The sequence below is a fragment of the Cavia porcellus genome, unplaced genomic scaffold (assembly GCF_034190915.1).
Source record: "Cavia porcellus strain 051 isolate PalLab524CR breed Dunkin Hartley unplaced genomic scaffold, mCavPor4.1 scaffold_5, whole genome shotgun sequence".
Taxonomy (NCBI): domain Eukaryota; kingdom Metazoa; phylum Chordata; class Mammalia; order Rodentia; family Caviidae; genus Cavia; species Cavia porcellus.
Window position 1 is genome coordinate 92,969,995 of NW_026947488.1, and position 24,564 is coordinate 92,994,558.

The 24,564-nt window shown below is 36.6% G+C and overlaps 1 protein-coding gene across 1 annotated transcript in view; it reads right to left on the reverse strand.

The window, feature by feature from the left end:
* The window catches only part of Itfg1 (integrin alpha FG-GAP repeat containing 1), a 225,653-nt gene that overhangs the window by 125,488 nt on the left and 75,601 nt on the right, over positions 1-24,564 (reverse strand). The window contains exon 8 of the mRNA XM_063249304.1: positions 21,575-21,656. Within this exon, the coding sequence (XP_063105374.1) occupies positions 21,575-21,656 (82 nt within the window). The remainder of the gene's footprint in view (positions 1-21,574; positions 21,657-24,564) is intronic.

Genomic DNA, 24,564 nt, shown 5'->3' on the forward strand with positions numbered 1-24,564 from the left:
CAACTTTCAGAAATATACAGGCTGATGTGAAAGATTTTTTTGAAAACTAAATGAATATTTTAGTTATAATAATTTAAAATTTCTATAAAAGTATTTTAAATGTTTTGATTTGCTTGTACAGTTGATGAGCTAATTCGAACTTTTTCTTAGAAGATAAACAGCCTTAATCCCCTTCACACCTGCAGAATAGTTACTTTTTTTTGGTATCAGGGATCAAACTCAGAACCTCACAGTTGCCAGGCAGGTATTTATGCCACTGAGCTAAATCCTTGGCCCAGAATAGTTACTTTCTACTTGCAGGTGTTTTAAGTCACCTATAAAAACCCTAATATATCATCTTTTTACATGCTCAGGAAGTTATTAGGATACCAAACTGAGCACCTTGTCTTTAAGAAGGAATTTTTCCCCTTATAGAAGTTTTAGATATAGAATGTCTGACCCAGTGTTGCCTTTGAGAAGCTCTGGCTACATTCTTTGTTCACTGGTGGACGTGAAATTTCTTGGAAGGGTTGGGATTGATGAAGCAGTTGATAATGGTGATATTTCAACTATCCCACAATATTCATTTTTAGGATTAAAACCTTTATTATCCATTCTTCACAAAGGACAAATGAATCAACTGTGAAGTCATTCAATTCATAAGCAAGGAGCACAAATGACAACGATTTCTGTATTTCACAGCTACCAAAGAAAGCATTTCACCCAGTAAGAGGTGTAAGGGTCTCTTGTAAACTGGTGTTTATCCACATATTTTCCTAATTATTGATCCCTCTAGTTTAAATAATCAGCCAACAGAATATAAAATCAAATTTCACTGGATTAATTTACCCAGTGACTTCAAATTATATAACTTTAGAATGTTAAAGGTCCATAGAAATTAGACCCTTTACCTTTTTACCATTTTACAGATAAACAACTTGAAGCTCAAGAATTTCAAACCAGGTTTTCACATAGAGAGAGGCCCTCAAGACTTACCTACAATCACACATTTGTTCAACCATGTAATCTCTAGGGATAGTCAGAACTAGGTAACTATTCAATCAGGCCAAAGTCACTGCACAGTCTTAGAATTGCTAACATCAGGCTTTCCTACCACCCTCCACATTACAGCACTTTATTTAAAGATATAGCACAATTTCAGAGGGTACTAATCTATGAAATAAATGAAACATCATTCGGTGTCATGCATAAGATGCATTTGGTGCCCTTATATAAGCCTTGGATTAATCATAGAAGAAGAAAAAAGGGAGCAAACATCTACATGTGCAGTTATCTCAATTCAATAAACATATAATACTTAAAGCCATGGTTGTCAAATTTTTTCTATTCCAATATACATGATAAATGTGTTCTGGGATGGATGAAAAGAATTGATAATTCCTGAACATCTAGCAAAGTTTCTTTTATAAAGACTATTATGTTTGATTCTACCAAAAAACATAAAGGCAATAATAGTTTTTGGTGATATTAACACTCATGTAAAAAGCCAATAAACTAGAAGCGAATATGGAATTTACATTAATTAGCTAAGGTGTATTCTTCCCTTTCTGACACTGACAGGTATTTTTAAAGGGTTCATGTAGAATTAGAGACCTAGCAAACAGCCCAGAATTTCGTTTGCTAGACTGAAAAGGAATGATGATTTACAGTGAAGAATACATCCTCCAACTTGACTTTTATCCTTACTCTGAATTGACCAGTTCAGGTATGAAAGGAGAAAGGTGAACATTTGTTAAAAAAAATTTCATTCAGTAAATTACTTTCATTCAGACATAAAATGGCTCACTGGCTTTTCTAATTTTACAAAATTAGTAAGGGGATAGAGTTTGCATTCACAGGAAGAATTACAGTGTAGGGATTGCAGGCAATTCGTAAAATTTATTAGTCAGTTTTCTAATTCAAAAAACAAGCAGAGTAGACATAAGGGCTCCTTGCATTATGGGACTGGGCCTCGTTTGCTTTTTTTTATAAATAAGACAGCAAATATATTTATACTACTGGTGACGCGTTTACTAGAATTTCATCATTAGTATTGCTATAATATTACTAATGGTTCAATATTAAAACTTGAAAAACATAATAGTCTGAACTGAAATTTCAAGATTTTAAAAAATTGAGGTATTTACACTTGCTTGATTTCATTGCATATCAAACAGTAACTTATTAATTTAGACATCTACAAGAACACTCTTAGTTACTACTGAGACAAAATACCCAACATCTAAAATTAAAGGAGAAAAGGTTATTTGGCTCATAGTTTGCTGAAGTTTTAGTTCACAGCAAGCTGGCTCGAAGCCTGGGTGGCATCACAGAGGAGAAACAGTTCACGCCAAAGCTGGTCAGGCAGAGGGCAACAAGCAAGCAATGATCTTCTTTCTGTCTCTTGTATCTTATCCAGACTACCCACCCTTAGGATGGTAGCACTCATACCCAGAGTGGGGTAGCCTTAATCCTAGCATCACGTCAAGATTTTAGACCAGCATTACATGCTTGAGCCCAGTATTATACTCCCTAGGATCCAGCTACCTCCAGAAAGTCCCATCTGTGACTGACTACATTAGGCCTTGGGGGAACATCCAGGGAGAAGCTATAAAAGCACTTCGGATGTATCATTTACCATGTTATTATAGTGACCTGTAAACATGAATGCTGGAACAAATAACAAATTACTAATGCATATTACTAAGTGAATGGACTTCAGAAACATGATACTAAAACTGTAGTATCACATTTATATAAAATTTCTATGTATTACAAAAAGCTGACATGGTGGTACATGCCTGTCCTCCCAGAACTCTGAGAGGCTGAGGTGAGAAGACTTGAAGTCTGAGCCCAGTCTGGGAAACTCAGGGACTTAGGGAGATCCTGTCTCAAAGACCACCCCCACCTTCCACTGCAAAACCAAAGCGGGTACAGAGATGGCTCAGCGCAAAGAAAAAAACTGCCAAGCTTCAGTAGTGTAAAGAACAAAATCATAAAAAAACCTCAAAGTACACAGAGTATAGAGACAACACTGGATCATGTGACAGCGGTAAAATGGCAGAGAAGGCAGCTCCAGGCTCCAGTTCCGTCAAGGACACACTAAATAAGATAAGTAGAAAATGTCTGAGAGAATTTTTCTTGAGTCTGCAAGACTGTGAAAAGTTGACACCAACCAAGCAAACTCTGACTCCAGGAAACTCGAACCCGTGGAGACCCAGGGCTCTACTGCAGCACAGGGAAAACCAGAAACATTCACAGCATTTTTACTTCCCTGCTCCTGCTCTGCCTCTCATGTGGCCTTGTCAGCTCTGGTCACTGGATTTAGAGAGGAGAGCGGAGAGCTCACTCACCAAGTGCAGCACCTCTCTATTCTATGTGTCTGGAGACTACCTGAATGTTGGATGCAAGTCACTTGTGTCTTTCGTGTAACTCTGAGCTCACCTTGGAAAAGAAACAGACATTGCTCAAAAACAGCAAGGCCTGAAGGCACCGGTGAAAAAGGATTATAAGTCAGCAAGATTTACAATCAGCCATGTAAGGTCACTACAGGAAAAGCTTTGGGAGACTAGGACGGTTAAGTAAGTGCTTATCAATGCTGAAGATACTGGTACTTGATATCCTCTGAAGGAACATTTGCATGCATATTTTAAGCTATAAAATGCCTGGAATAAATGTTTAAAAAAGAATCATCATGCATAGCCTTTTAGATTTACGTGCCTATGCTGAATTATGTAGACATTGAAGTGACTTGTGCACAGATTCTCAACACCCCCAATAATGAAAAACAAATTATCTGGATGGGGGGGGAGGATTTATATGCATGCCTGGGTACTCATTTGAAGCGACTCCCAAGTTTTTACTTAAGGCTGCTCCTTAGATTTAGTGTAAGAAGTTCAAGGGGTGCTCCAGCATAGTGCAGAGTGGAAGAGATGGTTCTTAGTTTTTTCTTGTTTTTGGTTATCTGTTTATTTGTTTTAGCTCCTGTTAGTCTAGGAAATATTGCCACAATATAAGCTGAACATAAAGTAAAGGAAGAGAGAATTAAATGACTGCACATGACAAGGAATACAATTTTTATAAAAACAGTGGAAAATTATTAACAAGTGGATTATTAGAAAAAAATACAACAAACCCTAGAAAAGGGTAAGAGTTAGATTTCTATGTATGCAACATCATAATATTTACATGTCCAATTTGTAACAACAAAATCCTAAGGCAACTCAAAGAACAGGAGGGTAAAGTTCACTGGAAAAAACCCCAAAATTATGTTATCTAGGTGGATGCCCAGCCATAGACTCACTAGAAAGACTTTAAATCGATTTGTCTGAAATATGTTCAACAGACAAAAGAAGTTATAGACAAAGAACCCCCAAAGTCAAGAAAATAATAATCAAAAATCAAAATATCCAGATAAAGATTATAAAACAAAACCAGATGGTATTTTGGAGCTTTAAAGGAAAACACATGAACGAAAAGTTTAGTAGAGAGGATGAAAGGTTTATTGGCAGAGTTGAGTAGACAGAAGAAGCAATCAATAAGTTACAGGGTATCATAACTTGCAGTGTGAGGAGCAGAAAGACACAAAGATAAAGGGTATAGAGTAACATCATGAAATGGACTAATATTTAGGTTAGAAAGTGCCACAAGGGAGAGGGGAACAGAAAAAACATTGGCTGATAACCTCCCAAATCTGGCAAAGGACATGACTACAAACTCAACACAACAGATTCCAAGGAGAATACTTTAGAGACTGACACATTATAATAAAACTGTTAAAAACAAAGAGAAAAAGCTTTAGGACAACAAGAACACAGATCTGTCACAAATAGAGGATACTTAAGATTATTAATTTATTATGAGAAGAATCACAGAAGCTAGAAGGTAGTGGAACAATCTATTTGAAGCACTCTAATACAAAACCCCACAGTCAACCAGTGATTCCATATTTGGTGAAAGTTTACTTTTGCCAGAATGAGGAAATCAGATAAGGTCTTGCAATATGAGAAATGCTAATGAGGGTCCTACAGGAAATAAAAGAGTGTTAAAAAGCTGCCTAAGCCATGTGAGAATACAACCACCACCACCACCTCCACAACCAGGACAACAACCACAACAGCCAAAAAACAACAGATTAGCCAGTGAAGGTAAACAAATACCAGGCAAATGTAAACAGAAGTATTATTGTTTTGGTTTTGTAACTACTTATTTTTTTTTCATAAATAATTTAAAACAAACACCAAAATGCCAGAAAGACATAATCAACAAGTACTTTAACTATAAACAGATTAAATTCTTCAACCTAAAAGCAGAGACTGGTAAAATGGACTAAAAAAGAGCGCAGTCAAAGATATTTACATTATAGCACACACAGAGATTGAAAGTAAAAAAAAAAATGTAGAAAAAGACATGCCATGTAATAGTAGTCAGAGAGAGCTGAAGAAGGTATATTAATATTAAACGAACAGATCTCTAGTTCAAAGTATTAGAAGAAGGGCTAGGGATTCAGCTCAGTGGCATAAGCACCTGTCTGGCAAGTGCAAGTCAGAAGTTTGAGCCCCAGGATTCCCCGCTCCCCCAAACCAAACCTAGAAGAGTTAAAACATCATCAAATATTAATAGAAGAGAAAATTTACCAAGAAGATATAATATACATGCTCCTAAAATAGAATGCCAAAACCTAACAAGCACATTCTCTGATCATAGTGGAATTAAGTAAGAAAAATAATAAGAATATTCATATTGGGGACTAGGAATTCACAATGGCTAATTTTGCATACTTTCCTAGGGGATAAATGGAGTCTCACCCTTTAGAGAGTCCCCATTAATTTTAGGGAAGGGCCATCTTCTCCTATGCACTAAGACTAAACTAAGATTGCTGAGATAAGAAAGAACACTCTGGAACAAGACCCTCATTAGTATAAGATTATCTGCTCCCTCTTGAGTCATTCTAGGATTGTTTCTTGCCTGCAGTGGCTGGCCTCTGAATCTTCTGCTGACCTGGAATCTTCTGCTACCCCTCCTAGCCTTGTATACACCATTGCATTATATGGTGGCTAATAAATGGGGGCTGGTTTGGAGGATATGGGTCTCTGCCCCTTTTGAGGCATTCACTTCCTAGCCCCTCAATGTGTATTACTAATTTGTCTCCATTTTTTATTTTATTCTTCACTGTACCCTCAACAGGCATCTGGGGATCTTGGCCAGATCTTGATATATTCACAAACATATGAAACTTAAACTATATTCTGTAAACAATCAGTGAATCAAAGAAGAATTATAAGGGGAAGGAGAAAATACTTAAGAGAAAAATGAAAATGATAACATACCCAAAGCCTGTAATTTGTAGTGTAATGCCAATGTTAAAAAAAAAAAAAAATGAAGAATCTAAGTTTAAATCTCCAGAAACTAAAAAAAAGGCAAATTAAATTCAAAGCAAGAAATGGAAAGGAAATAATAAAACCATGGGGGAAACCAAGAAAACAGAAGATATAAGAGTAGCTTTAAATGATCTAAAAAATTGACAAACCTTCGCTAGAGTGAGAAAGAAAAGAGATGTAAATAACTAAAATTAGTGGTAAAAGGACTTCCGGGAGAACATGGCGGACAGATAGCAGCAGCTACGGAGGCTCTCTGAAAGACTCAGCTTAGAATTCAGGAATGGTGCTGAGTAAGGAATCATAAGCAGGAGGAGATATGTCCCGGTGACCCAAGAACGAACTGGGCCAAGAGAAACCAACTTGGAATGCAATACTGGTGCTATAACAGGAACAGAAAAGCCTCAGTGTGGAAGCTGGAGCCCGCGCCATCGGAAGCCGCGATTTGGGTTTCCCACCGCTTGGTTGGCTGCGTCTACATCGGCTCGGCAAAGAGAGAGATGCGCGGAAGCTCTGAGAACGGGAATCGGCGAACGGAGTTGAAAACAGGATGGGCGGGGAGCTGTGCATTGATTGCGATGAGGTGAGTGAGAGAAACTGACACTCTTCCACAGTTTAGGAAACTCCAGCGGAGGACATTTTGGGACTGGGCAGACTTGCGGGAGTGGGGCGCTGCAGCGACGTCAGCCACATATCCCCCTCTCAAGCGGGATTGGTGAGAAGTGCCTAGCCTACGTGTTGCTGCTGGCTGAGACCCAGTAGGCTAGCACAACCCAGATCCCAGAGCCTGAGGGTGGCCTGGAGGGGCGGGCCCCGGGTAGGCTGCCTGGTTTGCAACTTCCTGGTGTGCTAGCTGGCGCAATTCGATCAGGCTGTGGCTGACAGGGAGGGAAGCTGGGCCTCTTATATACGCTTGCATATATAAGGAACAAAGAATATGGGAAGAGGGAGCAACAAGAAAGGCCCTTCGGCCCCCAATCCTGAGAAACAGGCAATAGCAGTCACCGCACCAATAGACATAAAGCGCCATCTAGAGAGCCTCATAGATGAGTTCAGGAAAGATGTTATTAATGACCTGAAGCTAGAAATAAGCAGAATAGTTAGAGAAATGCTAAGCATCACCCAAGAAAAAACAGATGGTGGAATGGAAGAACAGAAAAAGAGGGGAGAATTGTTTGATGGAGAAAATAGAGAAAGCATAGAATACGTGAAGCAGGTTCAAAGAGACTACCAGGAAACTAAAAACTCTATCGAAAACTGGCGTAACAGCTTGAAAGAAACTAAGGACAGACTATCTGAACTGGAGGGCAGATTTGTAATATGGGAGAATGAAATGAAAAACTTCTTAAAAGTAACAAAGAAACAAACAGCAATAATACAAAGACTAGAAGATGATAAGAGGATCCATAACTTAAGAATTAAGAACATAAAAGAAGAAGTAGGGACACAAACAAATGAACTACAAAAGCTACTCACAGAAATAATCCAGGAGAATTTTCCTAATTTAGCAAAAGGTAAAGATACTCAGTTGTATGAAGCATACAGGACCCCAGCCACCTACAACCCAAACAGAGCAACACCCAGGCATATAATAATAAAAGTTCCAGAAATTCAATACAAGAACAGAATATTAAAAGCTGTCAGAGACAAGAAACAGACCACTTACAAGGGAACGCCCATCAGAATTACAGCAGATTTCTCGGCATAAACCATCAAATCACGAAGAGCGTGGGGGGAAATAATTCAAGCTTTGAAAGATACTAATCTCCAGCCAAGATTGATATATCCTGCACAACTATCCCTGGAAATTGATGGAAAAACAAGGTGCTTCCAGGATAAAGAGGAACTAGGGGAATATGCAACCACCAATTCAACTCTACAGAGAATACTACAGGATATTCTAAAAAAGAAAAATACAAAGAATCCAGAAATAGTGGCAGAGAGGCCACAATGAATGGAGCAGAAAACAAAATGAAGAAGACAAACTGACAACTAATGACAGAAAAAGAGCTCAACAGAAATGAGGCAGAGAAGATTGGATGATAGGAACAGCTATTTTGGAGAAAATGACATCTTAATAGGTAATACTGATTTAGTATCATCTTGTTTTGAAGTCTCATCAAGCTTTTGTTCTTCTGTCTCCATTGGTCTAAACAACAGGTTGTATCTTATTGGATTTTATTATGTATGATAGTATAAGCAAAAACTTTTAAAGACAAGGAGATTATACAGAAACCATTGTTCATTTTCTGTTAGATGATTCTAAATACCCTGTAATGCTGTCATTCTCTTAAATGGTTTTACATTGTTTTAATATATTTGATGCTACAGTATACGAAGTTATACTCAAAGATTTCAAGGAAAGAGACAATATGGTAATTATTTTTATGTCAGGATTATCTTGTGGTGAAACACTATTCTGCTTAAATGGTTATGTTTTGATCTGCGCTGTTTTGCTGTTATGCCCTCTTTTATCTCAATCTCCACTTCATTATTTACTTTTTAATTTTTATCCTTTTAATTAAGGGAAAAATAAATAAAAAATAGCAGGATATATTATAGTAACCCACTTTGACTTTCCATTATGTTGATTTAAAGCCCTGTATTACTCTCATCATCTTGTTTTTGACTGATGTCCCCCTATTCTGTTTCGCTTGATAGTACTAGGTTTGAAAGTTTAGGCAACAGCTGTGAAGATAGTGAGATTCATTATGACGCCCATTCTCGTTGACTATTATGTACTTTTGAAGACCTATAATGTCTCCAATGTTTTGGTTCTATTGGTTTTGTTCTTTACTGTTTTGTTCAATTTTATTATAACTGATGATACAGGCAATTGTATTAGAGATAGCGGGAGGCATTATGGTAACCATTGTTGATCACCTTGTATTATGCTTTTACATTATCTATTATGTCCACCCTTTTGATTTGATTGACTCTGTTCTGTTATGTCACATTTGGTTCTACTCCTTTCCAAAAAAGTAATAAGAACTGTGGGAGCAATAAAACCCAAAATGTGTAATTGTCATTGTACAAAAGAGAGGAAAAGAAAGTGCTCTAAACGATATAACTGCATGTATATTTAAGTGTATAAGATGATAATGGTATCACTGAGTTTTGTTGGATCATTGAACAGAACTGTTTGCAGTCTCACTGTTGGAATGTCCAGTTTACAAGCTTTAATTTTGTGAGTTGAACAATTAATTCTAAGATAACAATATGTAATCCATTAACTAATGATTTCCTACTGTTTATTTTTTTCTGTAAATCTGTATAACTTGTACCCTTTCTCTGCCTTTTTTTTTTTTCTCCTTAAATAAAATTTTAAAAAAAATTAGTGGTAAAATAAGTACAGCCCTAGACTTCAGGGACAAAAAGCATTACATAACGGTATGAACAACTGTGTGCAAGCAAATTAGGTGACATACGTGAAATGAATTCCTAGAAATTTACAAATTATGGGCATTGCCTCAAAAAGACTGAAAACCTCAACACCCTGCACAGGTTTGGTGATCTGAGGGGTGGGTATGCCACAAAGAGTAAAAGCCGAAGTTAGATGCCGGGAGAAGCAGGCAGAAGAGAAAGGCTGCTACAGAAGGACTGCAGTGGTGATTCGTCTTTCTCTTGTCCCTTTTGAAGATAATACTGAATAGGATATTGAACTCTAACTTGCTAGTCTGAAATACCCTACTATTATCACACCAGTTTCTTAGGAAGTCTATGTACAAGGTACAAGTCATCCAAAATAGAATTGTATTTTATATTGATCACAAATGTATTTATAACACCATATTGTATAGAAAGAAATAAATGCTTAGGGAATTTGAGTAATATATAAAACATGTAATAAATCTTTGAACAAAATAGTATGAAGTGCTACAGCTGACTGGTAACAGATGTAAAATAAAATGCATACCAGTTTAAAATAAAAAAATTCCATAAACTTTCTTTCTTTTTTGTCTTTTTATCGGTACCGGGGATCGAACTCACAACTGCCTGCTTCCAAGGCAGGCGCTTATGCTGCTGAGCTAAATCCCCAGCCCCTCCATAAACTTTCAATAGGATGGTCATTTGTTTTAAAATATCTTAATTTCTGATCTACTAAATGTCTATTCTCTGCTACCTTTACTTAGCATCTTAACTTATGTTACTGCTGTAGTACAAGTAGCTTATTTTTAAAGATTATATGGGACATATGAGATGGATAAAAGCAGATCCTTCAAATACAGACTCCTAAATCAAAGGAGAAAAAGAAATTATAGGTTTACTGTAAGGAAAAATATACAACCTCACTTGAGAGCACAGAAGGAATTCTTACAGATTATTGAGTTTTATGAGTGAATGTATTTGAAAAAAGAGAGATTCTAGTCTGTGATGAGTCACAATTTAGAAACAAGTTGTAACTTCAAAACCTGACTTCATACTACTGATGCGTGGCTGCAAAACTGTAAACACCTGTGGGGGGGGGCAGAAATCAATATAAAAAGGAAGATCAGAACTTACATCTAGGAAATGCCCTCCCATGTGTACTTCAGATGGTATAAAAATGAAAAGAGCCATCACAACACACAAGGAACAAAAGAAAAAGATTCATTATCAAAACACGTGGTTTTAAAAAACAGAAACAGCGCCTTCCAGTAGTTTACTGTTGGTGACCACCAATGAGGATGGGCACATCTGTGACGAAATGATATAGAAGAGCAAAGTATGCAGGCTTAGGAGGAACACAGCTTATGAGACAGAGCCAAGGTCATTTCCCAGATCTTCCTCTTTTCTCCGAGTAGTTGTGTGTGTTGGACAAGCTTCTTTACCTCTAGGAAGGCCTATTATTCCATTATGTAATGGGAATAAATAATATCGTTTACCTCAAAGAGATACGGAAAGGCTGAAGTGCATAAAATGCTTTTCTCAAGATTGAGTCTTTTTTTTTTTTTTGTCTTTTTCCTTTTTATCGGTACCAGGGATCGAACTCATGACTCCCTGCTTACAAGGCAGGCGCTTATGCCGCTGAGCTAAATCCCCAGCCCCTCAAGATTGAGTCTTGCTAAGTTGTCTAGGTGATCTCCAATTCGTAGGCTTAAGTGATCCTCTTTGACTCAGTTTCCTACGTAGAAGGAACCAGAGATGCCCACTAATTTCCCTGGAGAAGTAAAATACTTCTAATAAAATAGAAAAAATACTGTTAAGTAATATGAAAAACAAGTGCAATGTACTAACCTGCTAAATCCTCTCAATGTTACTAGTGGAAAAAAAATGACATTTCCTTTTGATTAAATTGAAAACATAGTTCTGGGGCGTGATGTGATGATAGACAGGGCAGGTCAAGTACAGCTAATGTCTATTTATCTTTGTGTAACAGTGACTAGAAGAGAATAGACTTGCTATTATGCAGCAGGAAAATGGAGTTGTTTTCTGAGGCTGCTAAGCAATGGATTGCTCTAGACAACAGGTTATGTAGAATGGTTACTCTCATCCATTCATCCTCCTCCATTCACCATCATTTATTCAACCCACTTAATTATCCAGTCCATGAATTGATCAACTTTTTAGTGGGTGAATGTTAAGCACAGAGAAGCTGAGAACCTACCTACATCCAAGAAGCACAACTGTGATCAGTGGACAGGACATGTACTCAGAATGAAAAATGCAGAGCTGCAGATGGAAAAAAAGGGGTGAGGAGTTGTTTAATATGAAGGCAGAGTTTCTTAAAAATAGGGCAGGATATTCTGAAGCGGGGCAGCAATGAGATCTTCATAATGTATTCGCAGGCTTCTACATTGTTTTTTCTGATAGCAGGGAATTCCCCTGCGGTGCAGTGTGTAAGAATTTAACCATCTTCTAAGACAGACGCATCTTACCAGGCCCAGGAACAGGCACAATACCTGCACTGACTGTGTCCACAGAAACAGGGTAATCACACAGTGAAGAGATAAGCCCAGTGAAGCTCTCTGGGCTGTTTTACAACTTGCTCACTTATCAAAGATCTAATTAGAGGAGACTCAGAATGACAAATGTTTCAATTAGGTGTTAGGTTATATAAATACTGAAAGTATTCATTGTTACAAAATAATGTGCAATAATGTAAAGTATAACATTCTCCTATAGGATTTTAAAGTACTTTAAATATTGAGAGCTAATTATATGTTCATATTACCATGAATCATTTAAACATTAAATACACAGTACAGTTGCAAGACTGTATCACAGATACTGCTTTTCAAATACACACACACACACACACACACACACACCATCAGAGACATCAGAGAAGCAAGGATTTAAATTCATATACAGATTTCAGGGGCATAAGGTTCTAGTTTTTCCCTGTATTTTTATACCTTAAAAGAAACAAATAAATCTTACTCTGTTTTAAATTCTGAATGAGTAAAATCAAGAATGAAGTAGTGATTTCATAATTTTTATATAAATTACCATTTCCAATCAAAAAGCATTCAAAGTATTTATCAGAATCACATCTGGCACTGATGACTCACCAAGACAGATGTCTGATAAAAGTGGAAGAACAGGGACAAATCATTTTCTATGGCATCTGTTGTAGTCAGGGTTGTGAGGAGAACAATTACAATCAGACACAGAATTTACAATATTATTTTATGATGGTTACCCAGAGTTAAACACAAGAAAGTGCAGGAAATGTGTCCATAGCACTAAAGACCCAGAATATTCATTCAGCCAAGGACCTGAATCCCACAGCATGTCCTACATGAGTCCAGCTGAAGACTAGAGCCCATGACAATGCCTCCCATGTGTCCAACTGGATGGAGGTCTAGACCCTTAAACAAGGACTCATGCCAGTCTGTTTTACGGATCTGCTAGGAAGGCCCAAACATTATGGAGGCCAGAAAGTCTATGCCAGTGGGATGAAGGAGCTGTGGGTTAGGGTTAGGGTTAGGGTTAGTAGGCTGAGGGTTCTACACTGACGCCAAGAAGTCACACTCCTAATAAGGACCAGGGCTTCCCTGAAAAGAACCATAGCCATCTTCCACAACAACGAGGTCCTGAGCTCCTCCAACTATGAGAACAGTTAAGTATATGCCAGGAAGCCAGCGTGACAAGCTTCTCCTAGAGATTAAATAGCACACATCTTCCCCTCTGGAGCCAGGAAGCAATGCTCAGTGTAAAGAGCAGAGCTCCCCCAAAGTGAACCACAGCCGCTCTCACCAACAAGGTCCTTAGCTCCTTTGATGGGAAGGCTGAATTCACACTGGTGAAGCTAGTCATGATGAGCTCCTTCAGGAGAACCAATGGTTTGAAACAGCAACACTTAGGAGAATCCACATCAGCTCTTCTCCACGTCTCTATTTATGCTGGCAACTTTTCCTCAGGTGGGCCATCTACACCCAGCACCAGGCTGATTTAATTCAATTGGTGTTAAGCTGACCACAAGTTTTTAATCCATAACAGCATCCACCTCATTGCAATTGCCACGGTGACATGGAATGGGTGGCAATTATTCATGAATTCTATTACTGGTTTCAAAGAATACTGGCAATATTAGTAGGATACTTTTAAGGGCAGCTAAGTACTTTTGGTGTCATAAAACATTTCAGTTCTACCCAACCTATCTAATAGCATTGTTTTTTTTTTTTGTTGAGACACAGGGAGAAATACTTGAACTGGTTACTTTTCTTTCATAATGTAAAAACAAAACTGGCATTATAAAGATACAAGAAGACATTAATGAGCTGTGTAACACAATTATTTAAATATTAATGATAAATACCATAGGTTACAGATATGGTTGTTCACTGGTCAGAATTCAGAATTAAAAACATATGAACATTAGGAATTATAATTTTTAAAGACCCAGATTATTTCTTACTGAAATCAGTATCTATCTCCTGTAGAGATTCAGAACAATCTTTAGTTTAATCATTTAACTTCCGTCAAAATAAGCCAAAGTAATGACACATCAGGTTTCATCATATAAACAGTAAGTTTTAGTTTAGAATTATAGCTGCAGGCACTTTAAAAAACCTACATTTGGACTCAATTCTTAAAAATAGACTAATTAAATCAATGAGAACTTATAAAAACTTGACTAAGTAACTCCATTACTCAGTATTTGTACCTCAACTGGTACTGCTCTAGGTTTGCTGGATACAGTGAATGAAACACAAAAATGGAACAGATTCTACAAGGGCCTCTGAGATGAATGGATACTGTGCCATTGGTGATATGTGCTCTTCTCTCTGACGTTTCCCCCCCAGTTATTCCTGGTAAATCATGGTTCTCTCCATCTCCTGGTGATTGCCCTGGTGTGTCATTCAGTCCTTGCTTGAGTAATTGCAAGTCCTCCTAACTAATCTCAAAGCTTTGAATTATATTTAGAATAAACTTTGAACTCCTTGCCACATTCCACAAAGCCATTAGAGTTGTTGCCAAGTGTCAGGCTTCTTTTTGTTCTTTCAACATCAAGCTCATTTCTGCCTGAGAACCTCCTCCCCTTTTGTGTTCTCTGCATGGAGCACTCTGCCCTAAGACCTACTATGAGTCTCTGATTAATTGTGGTGACCTCCAGCCCACTACCCAAAAGAGCGCTTATCAAGCTCCTGTTAAAGCAGCTTGTTTTACTACCTCAAAGTTTTTACTACTTTCCAAAAGAAATTTCTGTTTTTTGTCTCTCAGTACAATTTAAACTCCACGAGACCTAGGATCTTTTATGCTTCATGGTTGTATGCTGAACTTCTACAAAGAGCCCATCTAACAGCTACTCAAAACTTATTTTTAAAATATATTAATAAACATCTTACACACCAAATCTCATGTTACAAAACAAGACAGAAAGTAAAGGGAAGAAAAACTCATATGATTTTAAGAAACAAATAGATTGAGCTATTTGAACTGATGCTTGTATCACACAAAGAAAATAAAAGTGTTATATTTTAGATTACTGGAACCTAGCACATCCATCTAATTTGTCTGAGTTCATATATGAAAATACTCTATCTTTCATAATAAATTCTGATAGGGTGAAAGTGACACCAACAGAGAATAACTGAAGCCTCAAAATGTTTTTGTTTTAGTGATTTCCAGCTGGGGTTCTGTGTCTTTTTCAACAACTAAAAACAAGGCTATTTAACAAAAGAGCAGCCAAATTTCACCTACAAGAAATAAAGTTTATTACTTAAGACTTTGGAATAAAAGGCAACTTTAAATGACTCAAATAATAAGGCCAAGCACAGAAAGCATGACACCCAGAACTTTCCCCTATCTTGCCTCTTTTATGATATCACTTGTCTATTTGAAAGTGCTTGATTTTCAAAATTATTTTGTAAGATTATTTTGTAACTGGAACATTCAGTTACCAGTTAACATATAAATAAAATATAAACTTTAAATCTCCATACAGGGCTTATAGGATTTATTTCCAGATCAAGTATACAAGAAACAATTTAAATTTGTCAGGGTGTTATTGAATATACCTAATTGTAAAACAAGGGGAATATAATTACTGTGTTTTGAACTAAGCATTTCGGCTCTACCGAGGTTAATTTAAAATTAACATTAAACTTTCACTAAGTATTATAAAGATTTCATAAAATAACTTCACTGTGGGCTTTCCTGCTTTTCTTCTTAACTTTTGTAAGCACCATAATTACCTCTGTGTTCAGCACAACTGGATCAGATTTTGTATCAGTACTCAACAAGATTTTTAAGGTGTTCAGTAATTTCCAATATACTAATAACTTTCACAGATGACAAAGTTTTCATTGACATCAAAGTTTTCATTGACATTGCTTTACTCATCACAAGATTGTCTAGAGACATGATTTACTATAATGTTCAATAAATACTCTTCCTTGCAGAATAACGTATCAGGTCTTGTACTGACCAGATATAGGAAAGCATTTAATCTGGATATATAATTTTTTTTTACTCGTTTAAAATCATTCAATGTATAGAAAATGCTAACATGTCACATAATATTTGTTTCTCCTTCAGTTTGTAGCTTTTTATTGATTTCCACTATTTACATAAAATTAATACACATTGTGTCTAAGTCTGATCCTTAAAAAGTTGTCTATTGGGGGTGGGGATTTAGCTCAGTGGCATAAGCACCTGCCTTGCAAACAGGCGGTTGTGAGTTCGATCCCTGGTACCGATAAAAATGAAAAAGACAAAAAAAAAAAAAAAAATTGTCTATTGTCTTGCTGTCTTAAATAACTTGATAAAGAAGACCTTACTTACCAAGCTTCAGGACTTTGATATTCTGATCCTACTGACAAGATGACCCATCTCTAAAATACTGTTTTAATGGGGTGATTGATACAGGATACAGCAAGATACAAAACATGTCTGTTTAGAAGATGCACATTCCTTTAGAGACTGCTTAGCTAATGAGGAACATACAAGCTACAGATCTCCAAGCATGAGGCAAGGGCACAATCTCGTTGAAAAACCGATAATAGCCACTATTCACTGGGTGATTCTGATGGCTCAAGGACTGCTCTGAGTTCTGTAAATGCTAATGCTGGCAACCCACATGCCCTGCTAAACCATAAAACCAAACAAGTCTTTTCTCAGTCATTCTCTGTCAACAGTTTGTGACCACCTTTTAGCGCTCTGTCAACAGTTTCTGACCACCTTTTAGCACTCCTCTATCTTGAGCCTTCTATCTACCTTTATTTCACACCTTTGGAGGGCTCATCTATGTCTTGATCTTCTTTTTGACTTGTAGAAAGCTCTCTAAACGGCTTTGATAGATGTTCCAGCTCTGGTGCTTATCAACTTGGTTAATGTGATAACTCTAAGGTACTTTAATATTCGATCTAGTTTTCTTTCCTTGTTTTCCTACTTTATGCATCCTTCAAATCATTCAGAGTCAATTTATTTTACTTTTTACAGTCTCTACTATCAAACCAATCAGTAAATTTCACTGATTGTTCCTCCATTTTTTGATGTAGCTCCACCTCATATCCCGACTGGTTCTCATCCCTAGAAAATACAAGGGTACTAAAATTGTTTTGATATGGCTTTTTTGTTATAAAAGTCTCAGACACATTAGAAATTCTAATAATGTCCCCTGAACTCTGATTCTAATGCTTAAGAAATATTACTTTATCTCCCCACCAGGTCAAATAATTCTGTTTAACTAAATTCCTTGTTAATAAAAAAGGCAGTAAAGAAAGGCCAGCTCAGCACTGTCCTATCATTTCCCTTTGTTAGCTAGCACTTGGTAATCCAATGTGTTCACAGTTAATTTGTATATTCTATGGTTTTACAGAAAAGCTCCATTCAAACCCAATTGGTTTATTTACTAATCTCTAATCAGTGCGGTTTTCGCATATACACCAATTGTTAGCCAAACCTCGAACTGCTTCTCATTCCAAGGCCAAATCCACCTCTTCAGTAAGGCAACCCCATCTCAGCCTAGAATGATCTACACTGCTATAGGACTTAGACTGAAGTTTTTCTTGGTATTAATTTCATCATTTACAATGAAATAATCTGGTTGTTCTTTTATTCTGTGGCAGCTGTTTATTATTCTTGTATTTTTTTAACATACTTTTCTGCTGTTTTCAAAACTACACTATCTCAGTTTTCTTACATGATTTTCAGTACATTAGTTTAAGTATAGCAAAAGTCTAAGTTTTGTGTTTTATTTATAGGACTTAATGTTTCTGTGAAATAATATAACTATTTTAAAAGAGTTGTTCACAAAACTCAGGAGATAGAACCAGTTTTACGTAACTTAGAAGCTGTGTGACAAAAATTGTACTAATACTTTAAAAAATAATTTACTAATGGTTGGTCTCTTTCCTGCCAATGTTGATTACTACTCATTTGTAATTTAGTTTTTTACTATTAAATTAATTACATAAGAAAAAACAGGGAAAATAGGAAATAAGATGACCCATTATTTTGATATATTTCTTTAAAGCTTTTTGTTTTTTTTTGGTACCTGGGATCGAACTCATAACTGTGTGCTTGCCAGGCAGATGCTTATACTACTGAGCTAAATCCCCAACCCTCTTTATTACCCTTTTTAAGGGGGGAACTTACATGATAAATAAAATAGGAGTCATTTCATGGTCCTCTTTGGTGCAGGCTTCTCCTGTCATACTGTCTCATTTATTCAAATGTGCTTTCTTCAATGACTACATGGTAAATTTCTGAAACTGTGCTGACTTCCTGTTTTGGTTCTAAAGAAGTGGGTGGAGTGGAAAAATGGAAGGCAGAATGCAATTCACAGATGTATCAAACTGTATATTTTTTGTAGAAAAAATGCATATTTTGGATACATTAATATTCATAACCCTATTTAATACCATCTGTTTTTTCCACTCAATAGTCTTTTTAAAAATACTTTTTCAAAATATCCAACTAAAATACATGGAGTTTTAAAAGGCACTGTGGATAGATTAAAAATTCATTGATAACATTAAAAAACATTACTGATAAAGTTCTTAAAAAGAGGGGAGAAATAATTGTTTCTTAATTTGATTATGACCTATACTCTGCATATTTTAAAATACCAATGTGTAAATATCTATACTAATAGTTAACAAAATTAAAAGAAAAAACTTTCAAGTAAAGCTATGAATAATTTTGTTAAGAATAACATTTCTGCCCTTCCAGGGGGAGAACCAGCAGTGTCTCCTGAGATCCATGCCATGTTGGAACTTAGGACACTGGCAAGCCAAGCAAGCACCTCCCGTCCCTGGGAAGCGGTGGTGGTGTGGCAGACTGCGGCCCTTGCAGGGGAAGAACCAGCAGCAGCTCCTGAGATCCACGCCATGTTGAAATTTGGGAAACTGGGAAACCAAGCAAGCACCTCCCCTCCCTGGTAAGTGGTGGCAGTGTGGCAGACTGCAGCCCTTCCAGGGGGACAGCCGTGTTGGAACTTAGGATGCTGTGAAAGCAAACAACCAGCCTGCCTCCTTGCTAAGCAATAGTGAACCTACTGATGCTGATGCATGCCCTAGAGCCAAATATCCCATTCCCCTGTCCCCTTCTCTCCCCTCCTGCCGTCCATTAGCAAGTGGGAACCAGAAATCTGAGTGTCTCCTGGGAGGTTGACATAGCAAATAAGGGGAACTTCCTTCTACCATCTTTTTGAAGGCAAATATTTTTATTACTGTTTCGCTCTTTTCTGATTAATGGTACTGCTCTATTCAATATTCTGTTTTAATAAGTGCTATAGTGTTCTATATTTCATCTCATTTTGATATACGTGATTGAAAGAACAACTATTATAAAGATAACAAAATATATTGTGATACCTATTACTGTTATCCCGGTAACCAGCTGTGAAGTTCTGTACCAATTTCACTGTACGATCTTAGTTGGCTTTATTCTGTCTTGTTCTGTTGTATACTTTCAAAATAAAATTAAAAAAAAAAAGAATAACATTTCCTCATATAAAACACATTAAATAAAACATGTGAGTTTATTTATATTTTTGTGATAATGGAGATTGAATCTAGAGTCCTGTACCTGCTAGGCAAGTACCCTGAGCTATCTCTGCAACCTGTTTTACTTCACTTTGAGACAGGGCCTCACTAAATTACCCAGGCTGGCCTAGAAACTGCAATCCTGGTTTGGCCTCCAGAGTAGCTGGTAACTATGCCTGGCTACTTTAGTTGTTGGAATGTGATGTCTCACTCTGTTGCCCAGATTGCTCTCAAACTCATGAGCTCGAGTGATCCCTCTAGCTCAGTCTCCCTAGTATGTGGGATTACAGGTGTGGACCACCCCAATCAGTTTAAAACATAAAACTTCACGTGAAGGCTCTTAATGGAAGATTGAGGGTGATCATAGGAATCTGTGACATCCTGGAGAATTATATATACTTTTTTCCCCTAGAGAGATGTGAATGTATGTTTTTAATCCAGTCAAGTGAATTAACCAGAAAATTTCTAAAAATGACTCCATGTAGTTTAGCATTTGAATACTTTAAAAAACAATAAGCTAGGCATTAGAAATTTAGTTTAAATAAAAGTAATAGTCAAAGCTGAAAACAGTACAACACAGATTCCTGCTTAAGTTTGCACAGTGTAACACTGCCACATCTCCTGTTTCAGCTGTTTTAGAATACTTCCGCATGACAATAAGTCCATTTAGTCACCTGAGCAGCACCAACAAAAACCAAATCCAACAAATAACTCAAACTACAATTTCTTGTACGCTTGTTATAAGCCTGTCATCGTGTTCTATTCACGTTGTACTATTCACAGTGCACTCTGTGAGATGAAGATTATTGTCACCAGTGTCTCATCAGTTAGGAAGCTGGGTCTGTGGAGATGATGCCATGCTGAGCAGGCTGAGCTGTTTGGTTGGCAGGATGAACGGAAACGGACAGCAAAATGGAAAGGGCTCTCACATATTTTATGGAGCAGTCATCCCCTACTTAACATCTCCTCATCTAACATAAAAATCCCTTTAACAATCATATTGACAAAGGATGAAGCGAGTCACACGTGTTTCTCAAAGGGAACTTGAGCAACTGTAGCATCTTACAAAAAACAGAAATTCATAACAGACGCGTGTTTTTTTTGGAACTAAGATGTAAATAAAAATGGTTTTTAATATTTAAGTTCAAGAGTTTAAGTTAATTTCCTCAAATTTATATGTTATATATTTAGGACATATAGGTTGAATATCTATCATTTGAAATTCTGTTATTTTCCAAAATCTGGTTTTCTGGTCGCCAATACAATGCCACAAGTCAAAAATTTCATACATGGTCTTATGTGATGGGTCATAGTCAAAATGCAGGCACACTAAAAATACTGAATAAAATAATTTTTAAGCTAGGCATATGAGATTTACATGGAAACATAAATAAATTTTGTGTTTAGAGTAGGGCCTCATATCCCAAAATGTAATTACATATATATAAATACAAAAATCTGAAAAAATCCAAATCTGAAACATTTCTGACCCCTAGGATTTGGGATAAGAGATATTCAAAATTTATATGAAAAATTCATACTTTTGGTTTTCTTTAGAAAAGCCTCAGTAGGCCTTCTTACGTTATATGTTATTCTTACGAAGAAGACTAAATATAGATTATCTTTAAAACACATATGCTATAAATCCTTCATTATTTTATTAAGGAATGGACCACATGTATACTAGAATAGCTATCTTTTAAATCTAGAGCCATTTTAAAATCACTGAAGTCATCTGGTAGATGGGTGAAAATAAGACATTCAAAAAGGGCAGAATTTGAAAGAAAAAAATAACCTTACCAAAGTCTGCAAATGCTGACTGTCCAACTACCAGCATATTTTGAGGTGCTTGTAATGTGTCACTGATAGAGAAGTTCCCATCCTGTTAAAATCATAAAATGTTGAATTAGACCATCATAAACCACTCATTTTTTAATGGGAAACAAAGAATTTTTAATGAAGCAGGGAAATAAACAGTTGAAGACTTTTGTTGTACTGCAATAAAATTGTTCTCATTTCTCTGTTATTATTATGAAACAAAAGCAATCACTGTAAGGTTAAGAATTATAAGATTTTGGTGGACATAGTGGCACATGCCTGTAGTCCCAGCACTCGGAGGCTGAGGAAGGACTGCTGTGAGTTAAGGCCAGTGTACACTACATAGTGAGATTCTTCCCGGAAAAACAAACAAAACAAACCGACAAACAAAAAATATATACAATTTTTGGAGTGCTTTTTTTGCTATAAATCTAATATCCTACCCCCTTTATCAAAACATCATCATTAACTTCAATCATGAGTCTCTTTTAAGTATAGCAGAAGACTCTGAAAATTCAAAAAAATACAAAAACTAGTTTCTATCTTCACAGAGTTTTAGTTCAGTTGGGAGATAAGATAAAGAGATAAGATAGTTGGGAGATAAGATAAAGTCAGAAAGACAGAATTTCTGAAGGTAACATAAGTCATACAAATAAGCAGCAAAGACACAATGTTTTATACATTTCAAGGATAAAAGATTCTTTTAGGGAGAACTGGGGAAAGATAAGAAGATGAGAGGAGAATTCTAATGGCCCTTAAGGACCCCTGAATTCATGTGCATCGTCAAGGAGAGCAAAACATCCTAACAGCTGTCATGTACCGCAGAAAAGGAGAATCTATTACAGACCTCTGTCTTCAAAACTCTACAAAATCAAACAGCACACATAATTGGCTTACAAAAATAATAAGTATTTGTTATCTTATTTCTTCTGCTTTTTTGTAATTTTAGATTACTACATAAGAAAAATAAAAACTGAGTTTGGAATATTGAACTCTCTGTCTTATAATGAGCTCTCTTATTACTGACATCTCTGTTCACTCTTTGATACACTGACCCTGCTTACCATGTACTTATATACATACTTGAATGTTTTTCCTTTGTTCTTCTAATGATACTGCTAATCTGTCAGGCAATTTCTTAAAAAATAATTTTTGACCTTTATAGGGAATGGAAATGCTACAATAAAAGCACAAAAACCAATGCTTGAGGACCATGCAAAAGTAGTAAGGTTTGTCTTATGACAAGCAAGTTTCCAGCCATTTATTCTATTATCTACATATGGAAACATGATTATCTTGTTATTAAAGTATTTGATGTATTTTTACTTACTTTTTTCTTTTATTTTTCTTTTTCAGTACTGGGAATTGAACTCAGGACCTTGTGTTTGCCAGATAGGCACTGCGCCACTGAGCTATATCCCTGGTCCTCTGATGTATTTTTAAAGATTTTTTCCTATGGCTATCTTGCTTACATATGTATATTAAAGGTTCCCTGTTACCTGAAATTATATTAGAACTGTTGTGTCAGAGTTGTCAGATTTCTGACTTAAGTGTCAAGTGCTTTCCCTATTAAAAACAAAACAAAACAAAACACAGCACTCTTTCAAATATATATATATTTTTAATCGGTACCGGGGATTGAACTCGTGAGGCTTGCCTGCTTCCTATGGGGCTGTGCATTCTATCTATGTCACTCCCTCACCCCTAGACAGCCCGTTATCCTGTCTAAAACACAGCAGCCAGATTTACTGCAACAATGAAAGCTGCATGTGCTTGCAAGGCAGGTGCTTATGCCGCTGAGCTAAATTCCTAGCCCCTGCACAGCAGTCTTTCTTGAGTAAATATAATGTTTCTTAAAAGAATGTAAAATCCCTCTTAGCACATATCAGACTCATATGAGATAAAACTGAATATGAACCCAATATACTGACACAGTGAGTGGGTCATTAGAGGTCTGGGAAATTCAGTAAGTGCATCTTCCACATGTGACCTCATCACTCACCTCCATCAAGAAAAGCTGGTCAATAACAGCTTCCAGGTCTAAAGTACCACATTCACAGCGAGATCAACAGAGGGAGAATATGTTCTTCTAATTAAGATAGAAAGAGGACATATTCTTGCCAAAAGGAGTGTATACTGAACACATACAATACATGATACAGTTGAGGAAAAGACAATACTTACATGAACTTCCCACCATCATCGTTACTTGTTGTTAACTCCATTTGGCAGTACAAATCTACATAACTTTCCATTTACATGTTGTTTGATGAAAATAAGTTAATAAACTTTATATTTCTAATGCTCTCAGTGGACAACACAATACTTCAAGTTGAGCCTCTTATCCATTTAATGTGGGAAGACAAACACAGCATGGATCACTGCTCTTTTTCATCCTGGCCCTACACTGAGAGGGAAGAGTAACAGTCTGGGGTTCAGAGGATGTGGGTCATACTGCTGCCTTCACTGGCAAGTGGTAGCACTCTGGGACAGCCACTTGCTCCTCTGGGTGATATTCACTGTCACAAGGGGGTACGTGTACTTGCTGGAGAAGGTAAGAGGAATGAAAGGTAAGAAAGTGTTCTGCAAAATCAGCTACTGGGAAGGAAATTTTACAGTGATAGTCTTGTGCTTTCAACCCACAAGTACTTTTCTCATGAACTGATCAGGTCCCTTGTGTGCTCATTGTTTACTTTGGTGATCCTACTGGACTTCACCACTTTCCTGCAATCCAAAATAGGACCATATGGGGTTCTACTGCAGCTGTGTTCTGTTACTTTCTTTTGTCTATTTGTTTTCTAGAATTATTGTGCAATGATTTCAGGGTAGAAGTTTTTTTTTTTTTTTTTTTTTTTTTTTTTTTTTTTTTTTTTTGTGGAACCAGGAATCGACAGGGTAGAAGTTTTAAAGACAGATTTGTTAGTTCATTTCCAACTCCACTGTTTGCTAACTCTAAAGCCTGAAAAAGTTCT